This window comes from Sparus aurata, unplaced genomic scaffold, assembly GCF_900880675.1.
Source record: "Sparus aurata unplaced genomic scaffold, fSpaAur1.1, whole genome shotgun sequence".
Taxonomy (NCBI): domain Eukaryota; kingdom Metazoa; phylum Chordata; class Actinopteri; order Spariformes; family Sparidae; genus Sparus; species Sparus aurata.
This window is the reverse complement of record NW_022045250.1, coordinates 256,520-266,866: the sequence shown is the minus strand read 5'-3', so window position 1 is coordinate 266,866 and position 10,347 is coordinate 256,520. Positions and strand designations below refer to the sequence as shown.

At 38.7% G+C, this 10,347-nt stretch overlaps 2 protein-coding genes across 2 annotated transcripts in view; both read right to left on the bottom strand.

Annotated features, from left to right (window-relative positions):
* Positions 1-10,347, bottom strand: part of LOC115578282 (zinc finger protein 287-like) — a 33,317-nt gene that overhangs the window by 4,310 nt on the left and 18,660 nt on the right. The gene's annotated exons all lie outside the window — the stretch shown is intronic.
* On the bottom strand, positions 3,997-9,877 carry LOC115578288 (uncharacterized). The gene is made up of 2 exons (XM_030411183.1): positions 7,582-9,877; positions 3,997-5,467 (listed from the first exon to the last, which is right to left on the bottom strand). The coding sequence occupies exons 1-2, from the start codon at positions 7,772-7,774 to the stop codon at positions 5,016-5,018; spliced, it is 645 nt and encodes a 214-aa protein (XP_030267043.1). The 5' UTR covers positions 7,775-9,877; the 3' UTR covers positions 3,997-5,015.

The window sequence follows — 10,347 nt, the reverse complement described above, 5'->3', positions numbered from 1 at the left end:
TTCTTTCTGTAAAGCTGTTAGAACAATGTACTCCAAAGGAAATAATTATCTTTATTGACAGACTCGAGGTCCAGATATAAAAGACACACACAATAGACAGACAAACATAAGATCACACATAAATAGACAAGTGTGCTCAATGGTTAAAAAACATACACGTGTTGGCTCCAGTATTTCCAAAAGCTGGAGGAATATCTTGTCTCACTTTGGGTCAGTCAACGATATTATAATCCGATTCCTTGAATCAATCAGCCGACGTATAAATTTGTACATAAAATTTCCAAGTAAGGCCTGGAAAGTGGGAACATTACAGTTCACAAACATTTTGCTAGCACTTTCCCACCTTGGGTATTTTAACAAGATTCTACGAGCATCATTATATGCCACCTTAATCTTATTCATCTTTGCTTTACTACGGCTACACCACAGGTGTGCTGTGTAAAGCGGAGTGCAGTATGCTCTAAAAAGATCTGTTTTATCTTCGTCATTGCACATATGAAATTTGCATGCCAGCAAGCGTGCCTGAGCATATAATAATAGCACTGGCTTAATATCATCATCGTCACTAAGGTAATTCCTGATGATATGCCCTAAGTATTTTACTTTGGTTACAGTATCTAGCTCTTGTTCAGACAAGTAAAAGGAGGGAAACTTTAGCTTCTGATCCACCTTAGTTCTAGTTATCATGATAACACTCTTTTAGGGATTAAATTTGATGTCAAACTGTAAACCATACTTCGTACAAACTCTGAGCAGTTGCTGTAAGCCAGCACTATATGGTGGCATAATGATTAAATCATCAGCGTACATTAAATGGTTAATAAGCTGATTCCCCACCATACGTCCAGTCTTACACTCTTCTAATTCTCTAGACAAACCATCCATATAAAGGACAGGTGATAATATTCCTCCTTGTCTGACCCCATCGGTAACAGGGAATGGGGTTGATATTGTTTTGCCCCATCTCACTTGCATGGTTTGTACCAATAATGCAAAATTCTTATTAAGTATGCGGGCACCCCTCGCTCTTGCAACTTAATAAACAGTTAGCCATGATTAATGCGGTCAAAGGCTTTGGACGCATTTAGAAAGCATATAAACATTGTTGAATTGTGCCTTTTATAGTTAGAGACAAGTTCTTTTAAAGCATAAATACAAAAGTCAGTGCCACGCTTAGTTTTAAATCCAAATTGGTTGTCAGTAGTTATAGCATAATCTTGAAGCCTATCAAGCAAGATCCGTTCAAACACTTTAGATAGTATACTAGCTATAGCAATTGGTCTGTAGTTATCTATGCTTGATGCTTTGCAGGTTTTATCTTTGATGACTGATGCTGGCAATAGCTCTATTAGATAAAAAAATGGGACATCACCGAAATTTGCGCCGCAAAGATGCATCCAGCAGGGCTGCCTTGTCTCTCCCTACCTATTCATTTTATGTACACAACTTCTTTCCACCCATATTAGAAATAGTGCTTTGAAAGGAATTTCAATTGCAGAAAGAGAAGTTATCCTCATCCAACTAGTGGATGATACTACATTATTTAAAAAAAATGCCAGCCAAGTTCCAATTGCTGTCAAACAATAGAATTATTTTCTGCAGCTTCTGGACTCTGTTTAAATCTGAAGAAGTGTGAACTTTTTTCCCTTAAAGAAAGCGACACCTCCCAGGTCTGTAACATACCAATCAAAGACAAGATTATTTATCTAGGGATTACTATAATTAGAAATGAGGAGAGATGCTCTGTAAACTTTAATTTGATTAGTGATAAGACAAAGAAAAAGCTTAATCAGTGGCTGCAGAGAGATTTATCCTTGAAAGGTCGAGTATTGTTGACAAAGGCAGAAGGTTTATCTCGTCTTACATATGCAGCGATCCCCTTGTTTGTCAACAAAAAGCTCTGTAATACCATTGATGAATTACTTTTCAATTTTATTTGGAAAAACAAGATGCATTATGTGAAAAAATCTGTTATTATGAACACTTTTGAACGCGATGGTCTAAACTTTCTTGATTTTACAATCGTTAATAATACTTTTAAAATTAATTGGATAAAGCATTTTCTAAAAAATCCAACATCTCCATGTAATTTTATACCTAACTATATTTTCTTTCTAACGTTGGAGGTCTAGAATACTTACTTTTGTGTGATAATAAAATAGAAAAAAATCCCTTAATTTATCTAAATTCCACAAACAAATGCTCTTAGCATGGTCGTTAATCTACAAACATAATTTCTCCCCATATAGGTGCTACATCTGGAATAATCGGCTTATCAAGTTCAAGAATAAATCTTTATTTTATAAAACTTAGTTCAATAATAACATAATTCTAGTTTCCCAACTACTAAATGATAACAAAAGAGTTTACAATTGTTATGGATGCCATCCCATCTGGTATTTTAACTCTTTTAAAAGAGACTGTAAAACCAGACTGTTTACCAGCTTTGGACCCTAAGTTGACCTCAGTTGGTAATATATGTTTCGCTACCACAACGAGGAATAATAATCGTAACATTCGCTCTCTATTCCAGAGAGATGTTACCAGTACCCCTAATGTTGTTCCCTATTGGTCTAACTTTGTTGACAACCTGAATTGGGGAAATATCTGGAACCTTCCTTAATACCTCCTTACAAATAAAGTAAGGGAAGTCTTTTTCAAAATAATACATAGGTATTATCCTGCTTAGCAATATCTCTTTAGGTTTAAGCTTAGCAAATGTGTGAACTGTTCTTTATGTGGAATATGTCCAGAAACAATGGTGCACCACCACTTTCTGGAAAGATCTATCCCGATACATTACTGATAAACTTGTCTCTGATTTTTCTTCGCTGTGGAGAGATGAACTGTTTGGTTTCCATGACAACAAAAGTAAAAAACAGAAAGAAATTACCTAATTAATTTGTTGATCATTTTAGGGAAATATAATATTCACAAAGCCAAATTTAGTAACTCTAAACCTTCCTTTATTGCTTTTGGTAAGGAAACAGTGCAGTACATCAAATGATCAAATGACCATCTATGATTATAAAAGTAAGAAAGCTGCTAAAACCATTCAGTTATGCTCTATTTTTAATGTATATATTTGAAACACCCCCTGGTTCTGCTCTTGACTAATGTATTTTCTGTATTAATGACTCTGTTTGCTTGTTCTTACTGTTTGTATCGTAAAGATTTAATAAAGATTTGTAAAAAAAAGAGAAAAAAAAAAGAAGCAAGCCACGCTCACTGCCGTTGTGGATTCCTGGGTAAACGGAAATGAGTCCGGGGGGTAACACGTAAAGATCCAACGGAGATTACCCATATGTAACAGTTTCCGTTGGTTCATTGTGATTGTATGTTATGTGACGTACGTGACAAAATCAAGGACGTCATATCACATCTGGACACAGCGTGTTCATTCATATGAAAGGGGCTCAGTGGCATTTTGATGACCAAAAATTCCCGGGTATTAAAATACCCGGATCTTCTGTGTTGTCCGGCCCTTAGAGCGTGCGCACTCACCACTTCCACTGAGCGAGCAGGCTAACTTCTGGTTGAGTGACTGGCTAACTTGAGTGAGGATAAAACAGCTTAATCTAGTGGATCTTCTAGAATTTTTAAATGTTTTTGGACCTCAAAATTCAGATTCAGACAGTGAAAACAAGTTGTTTTTCAGACTCTGATGAAAACACAGTCCTGTAAGCTTTAAATGAATCAGTAATCTTGTTTGTCTCTAAGTTTTGTGTCCTCTGAGCTCAGAAGAACCATTTATTTGTCAGATTACAAACAATGATGAGAGTTCACATCAGGAAGAGATCAACAATCCTTCAACATGATAACAGAGAATAAGTTACTGCTGATCTGAACATGGTGTCAGCGTGGCTCACCTGGCTCAGGACAATGCATCACTAATCATATTTCAGTAATATATTAATACAGTTATGCTTGTCAAGTAACACATTACAATCTGCTTTACTCAAAAGAATCTTGATACAATATGAAGGAACTTCAGGATGGTGCTTGATGTAACGGTTTATTGTTTTGAAATGTTTTCTACCATTTCTCAGCAAAACACTTTAACTTAAGTAAAAGATTTAGAGCTCCTGTAAAACTGGAACATCACTCATGTCACTGTGAGACCACAGGAAAAACTAAATTAAGTATATGAAGCAAAAATACAGTGTTTTTGTACGTAATCAAAAATGTATAAAAGTTTACATCGTGACAACAAAGAACAAAAGGACCAACAAGAAACAAATAGTAGAAAATACATCAACATAACAACTTGAGGTAAATCTGCAAGTAAATGAAATATAATAAATTCTTACTTAAAGAAATGAGAAACAAAAGTGAACTTCAGCTGACCGTCACCAACAGTTCATATAAGTACATCAACAGCCCAACAACACATGGAACAGCTTAAACCACTTTTACAAAGTTTGTCAGTCGTCCTCCTGAATCCAAAGAAGCAAACTGAGTGAATTTTTTATCACAAATGCTTCAAGGAAATGTTTTCACCCCATGGACAGCCAAGTGGCATCTCAGATATGTGTTTCTTGTGAATCCTTTCCCACAAACTGAACAGCTAAATGGTTTCTCCCCCATGTGGACTTTCGAGTGCTGATTCAGATTCGGCTTCTGTGCAAATCTCAGGCCACAAACTGAACAACCGAATGGTTTCTGTCCATCATGGATGCTCATGTGTGTTTTCAGATACCTTCTGAAACTGAAACTTGATTGACAAATTGAGCATGTGTACGGTTTTCCTTGTGCATGAAGTTTTAAGTGTGTGTTCAAAGACGACTTTTGTGTGAATTTTGTACCACAGAGAGAACAACTGAATGGTTTCTCCCCTGTGTGGACAACCAAGTGTCGAGTCACATGTACCCTATGTGAAAATATTTTACCGCAAACTGAGCACTTGAATGGTTTCTCCCTCTTGTGGGTTCTCATGTGCTTCACAACCTGAGATCTGCTTAGAAATTTTTTTTTTGCAAACTGAGCAGCTGAGAACCTTGTTCCTCTGAATGGACCTAAGGTTTCCTGGTCTCCCAATCACTGCTGTGATCAGTCTCAGGTTCAGAGGCCTTGTCAGCAATCTCAGGTAAAGAGCAGTGTGACGTCCCATCATCAGTAACTGGTTGTAAATGACTAACTGAATTAAAGGTCCTGCCTGGTTCTGGTCCTCCACAGTCCTCTCCATCAGCTTCTGTCTCCTTCTGTTCAGTCTGTCTTTGATGAAGCTGTGAGGACTGAGGTTTCTCTTCATCATCTTCTCCACTCTTCACAGGGACAGGAGTGAGTGTGACCTTGATATCAGCCTCCTCCAGTCCTTGAAGCTGCTCACCCTCCTGACTGATCCAGAGTTCCTGCTCCTCCTCTTTAATATCTAGTAGCTCTGGTGGGTCCTCCTGGTCCAGACTGGAGCTCCTCTCCTGCTGCTCAGGAGGATCCTCTTCTTCACTCACCGACAGCTGCTGGATGTCTGTGGAGAAGAAAGATTTCCTGTTAACATTTTAACCACCAGCACCGCTACTTTCTAAAATGTGTGGAGACACTCTGCATGACATGTTAGAAAGTAGGGCTGATAGACACAGCTATACATTTCATGTCCTGAACACTGCAGCATGCAGATGTTTAATTTAGCTTATATATCTTCAGGGATACAAAATACTGTTTGTAAACAACAGGCACCTGTTGCAAAAAAAAGCATTTGATGATAGTTATGTTCACACATTATCAATACTAATATGGAAACTGATCTGTTTTTATAAAAACCTCAAATCTGACAAGTAAAATGTATGTATAGAAAAGCATACATTTTTCAAGTGAGTTCGAAGGTGCACTGTTTAAAATGGCTGGGCAGTTTTGTTTATCAGAGGTCTGACTGGCAAAGGACAAAAAAACTGGAAAATATACGACTCCATTATGTCTCTATTTATTTGTCCCGTTGCCGGCTTCAGTTTGGAAAGAAATAGTTCGCACTACACGTCCAGAATTCTTAGAACACAGTGTTTCCCCTAGATTTTTTTGTGGAAGCGGTGCTCTGAGTCGGTAACCTAGCAACAGTAAGGGGGGCACGCCGCCATAAAATTTTGAAAAATAACCCTTTAAATGGTGACTATTAACCATCCCCCTGCTGCTCACACTGGGAGAACCTCAGGAAAGTCGCGGCTGGACCCGAGTCAATATCCGCCGAATATCCAACCTGAAACTAACTTCACCCCGGTTTGATGAGTCTCCTGTTGCAGCCTTTGAATCGGATGACAAGGATTTCAGTCACTCAACTTAAATGATGACTTGTAGAAATTATACAAATAGTAGTAATGACAATAATAATCGATTTCAAGATAACTTAGGGTGAAGTGCTTTCACTGTGTGCAACTTAAATTCCCCATTCGCCCCCGGTGATATTAAACCTACAAAAATCATGTCTTTTTTTTTCTTTTTTTGCTAAAATTGTCATTATGATCTGACGGCAGAATAAGATACAGGTCAGCTGTCTGTGGCTCCACCCAGTGGCCCTAATTTGATTGGCAAGAATCCACCACTACCGGTAGAACACAACCAATTAGAGCCAAGGGGCATGTCTGAGAAGTGTCAATCATTCTAATGCATATGCTCCCTCACGCAGCACTACTGGGCAGTGTCTGCTCTCACCTGGTCAGACACGTTCATGCCCAAACTGTAAACAATGGCGGAGAACAGACAACAACAACAGAGCAGAAGAATGCCCCACCATTACCCACGTCAAAGAGGAGAAATAAGCAGACTGACGAAAAAAAAAGCAGTCTAAAAACACGGAACTGAACTGAGCCAGAGAGAAAACAAGGATATTGTATGCTAACAAGCTTTGTGTTCATGGCTACTGGTTAGCAAGTGTCTTTCAAGCGAGCGGCAGTTAAAATGTTAGTTTGTGTTCAGGACGCTCTGACAGGGTTGAATTCGTTCAGAGAAATAACGTTCTTCATGCTTCAGAAAGGCAGCATGGTGATGATGGTTACCTGAATGATTACCTGGTAACTCGTCTACAGCGATGTGAAGAATATTGTTTGTAACTCTGGATATCGACAGTGACTCGGCATGAGGCACTTGTTATTGTAATTTATTGTATTGGTCAGAAATCGAACAATCAGGGCTTATGTTGTTGTTCTTTTGAATGCGACATCTTGGTTATTTGGCTTCCTCTGTTACTATGGTGACGAGCCTGCAGTGCACGAGCAGGCTCGTCACCACGGTAACGGTTGAAGGCAGGGCTGCAGCAGCAGAGAGGAAGAAGAACTGACCTGGGAGCTGTGATCATTCAAATGTTCTGGTCAAGTCCACTTTATTTTCAAAACTCCAGACTGCAGCTTTAATGTTAATATCACACATTATATGCAATATTACTAGTACAGTATTATACATGATTTTATGTATATTCCACTATTGATGTCTTGACATTATGTATTAAATCATTTTCACTTCTTTTCTTTTCATACAAGTTGTCTGAGCAGTGTTGGTGGAACCGAGAGCTCCAGCTTCACTGTGTCTGTTGTGAATGTGACAATAAAGAAGTAATAAAGTGTAAAGTGAGAATAACAAGTAAACAGAACCGACCTGTTCTGTGTAACTTGACCTGAGGCTGGAGAACAGCGTCCAGTAGTTTCCGTTGTCGCTCCTTCTCCTCTTGTGAACGACACAGTTCCTCCTCGTACTCTGCTATCGTTCCTTCAAACAGCTCAAATATCTCTTCAGCAGCCGCAGTTAGTCGCTGCTTCACCAACAAGCTCAGTGTTTGGACTTCAGACATTTCTTTCGTCGGCGAGTTGTCCTCCAGAAAACCGTTATAGTCCCTCTGACGTCCGCTGTCGGGTCCGTCTAGTTCCTGGTAGAAAGCTAAGCTAACTCCATCAGCATCGTAGGACACCGGGAGATAATTCAGATGTTAAACGAGTTTCGTCTCCGTCTATTTCCTGCTAGCACCCTACGCTAACGTCCATTAGCATTCACACAAGATCCACTGGTACTGGTTCTGGTTCTCCGCTTTATTATGACGCCTATTCATCCGACCGCTGGTACATAACGGATAAAGTTAGAATGTTCGCCACAGCGGGTACAATCGTTTCGGTTGGGGATTTTCAAAATAAAAGTGAGCAATCAGTTATTTCCAGGCCCATCATGTCTTCAGTAGGAATAAACAATGTTAGAAACACACAGATCTTTTTACTGAAGTGAACATAGAAGAGCCTCAAAGTAAAGTACAAGTAAAAAAATTACAAAAGTAGAATGTACCTATTATTGTAGGGCAGCAGAACGCCCCGTAATCAAATCATAATAACTTAATATCAGGTGAATACACTCATATTTAAAATCCACTGATCATGTACATTCATCTAAAAGCAGTCACAGGCAGATAATAACAATAAATTTTATTTGTGTAGCGCTAAAAACACACAGTTACAAGTTAGTTTACAAAAGAAAAAACAACAACTGCACCAACTAAACTAAAACACAGCAGGTGTAAATGCAATAACTTACAATCGAATGGACGTGAGCACAGTGAATTAAACCAACCATTATACGTTTACAGAATTTCAAAAACACACTTCCTGCAGCGATTTCAAAGTAAAAGTCAGCTTTGGAGTTCTGTCCTCTGAAGGACCGCGGCTCGTTACAAAGAGCAGGTTTACATTTTCTCCTTGTGCCGCTGTGCTCCAACACAATAAGCCCTTTGTGCCACAAATTAATGACTAACAACCACAAAAGTCAGCAGAGTGGGAGAAGGAGGAGGTCACAGAGTGGCCACAGCTCGTCGTCGCCACAAGGCTCCTGAGAGGGTTAATCCTGCTTTATAAATAAAGTTGTAATTGATTGATTAATTGATTGATTGGTGGTCGGCATTGTGTCGAGTCACTGTCAGAGAGAAGAGCGATGAAATGCAGCTCGTACTGATGTATCGACACTAAAGAAAGTGACTATTGAAACTGTTTCAAATATACATAATTTATATTTCAATATTTCTTTTGAAGTCTTGACATATTTGTGGTTTTTACAAGATTTTCAGGTCAGCTGCCTTAACAATCGCTTATTTGTTAATAATTAGTATTAATATATTCAACGTGTTGGATGCTCTTCAATGAGAAAACTGTTTAAACCACTGACATGATCCGTGTTCGAAGCATAACATCATTAAGAGTTCAATAAACAGATAATCACCAAGTTACCGGAAATGCACCAAAATAAATAAAATTAAATAATATCTTCATTTTCAGTCCCTATTCAACAACGTCCAACACTTCCTGCGGCTGCTGAATGGTTCAATTAATAACATGAGTTCGTACCGAAGTTCTAAATTTACAAATTATTTGTAAATGCTTTTAAATAAACAAGACACTTTCGATGCATTTGTGCCCATCACTGTGTAGATCGATAATTTCTTAAAAGCAATTAATTAATTAATTAATTACCCTAAACAAGATTTAAAGTCGCAGAGCAGAATAAACAGATGAGCGACTGGAAACCGATAAGTAACTTTAAGATCACATGAAAACATGATGTTGCATCTTTAGTGTTACATTTCCTTTTCACATCAGAGAATCTTCACACTCTCATAAATCACATTTTCGAGCGTAGTGCTTTAAAGGGGACAAAATACTTTTAGACTATTTAGATTCATTTTTAGTCAATGAAAACATGAGCACAGCTCCCAGACAAAAAATCTAATTGATGTCAGTGTTTCCTCCAGTATTTTCTGAGACTGTGGCGCGGGGGGGGGCATTTTTACTTATGTCATAGTCTACTTAGGGAATTTAGGGAATGCTCTCACACAGCCATCATGAACTTGGAATGAAGATTCATGTTGTTAAGAAATATTTGTATTATTTGTTTTAAGAGAGAAGTTATCTAAGTCAGAGTCCTGCACGGGTGAAAAATAATGTACTGTGTCGGACACAGATGCGGATCGGGTCGGACGCCTGAAGAGGCGGGTCGGGTTTTACGATTGCCATTTTCAAGGCGTCACTTATCATCAGTCATTATTAGCGACACAAATGATAAGCATTTATATTTCATATGAGCTCATTCATGCGTGCTTGCGCCCTCCCAGAACTCCCATTCCCCACGCTGTCTTACTTTCACTTTTAAAAATTGCGTCCGTCCAATTTTCCTTCGGACGTCGGTATCAATTTATACCGGGTCGGCTCGGGTACGAATGTAATTTGTGCTACTGTCGGAAAACGGGTCGGATGCGGTTATAAGTATGGCGGGTTCGGGCGGGTTTGCAAAATAAGACCCGTGCAGGACTCTGCTCTAAGTGACCATTTTAATCCTCTAGCTAATTATCAAGCTAAATATCCAACATGCTAGTTAACGTCAAAGACTGCG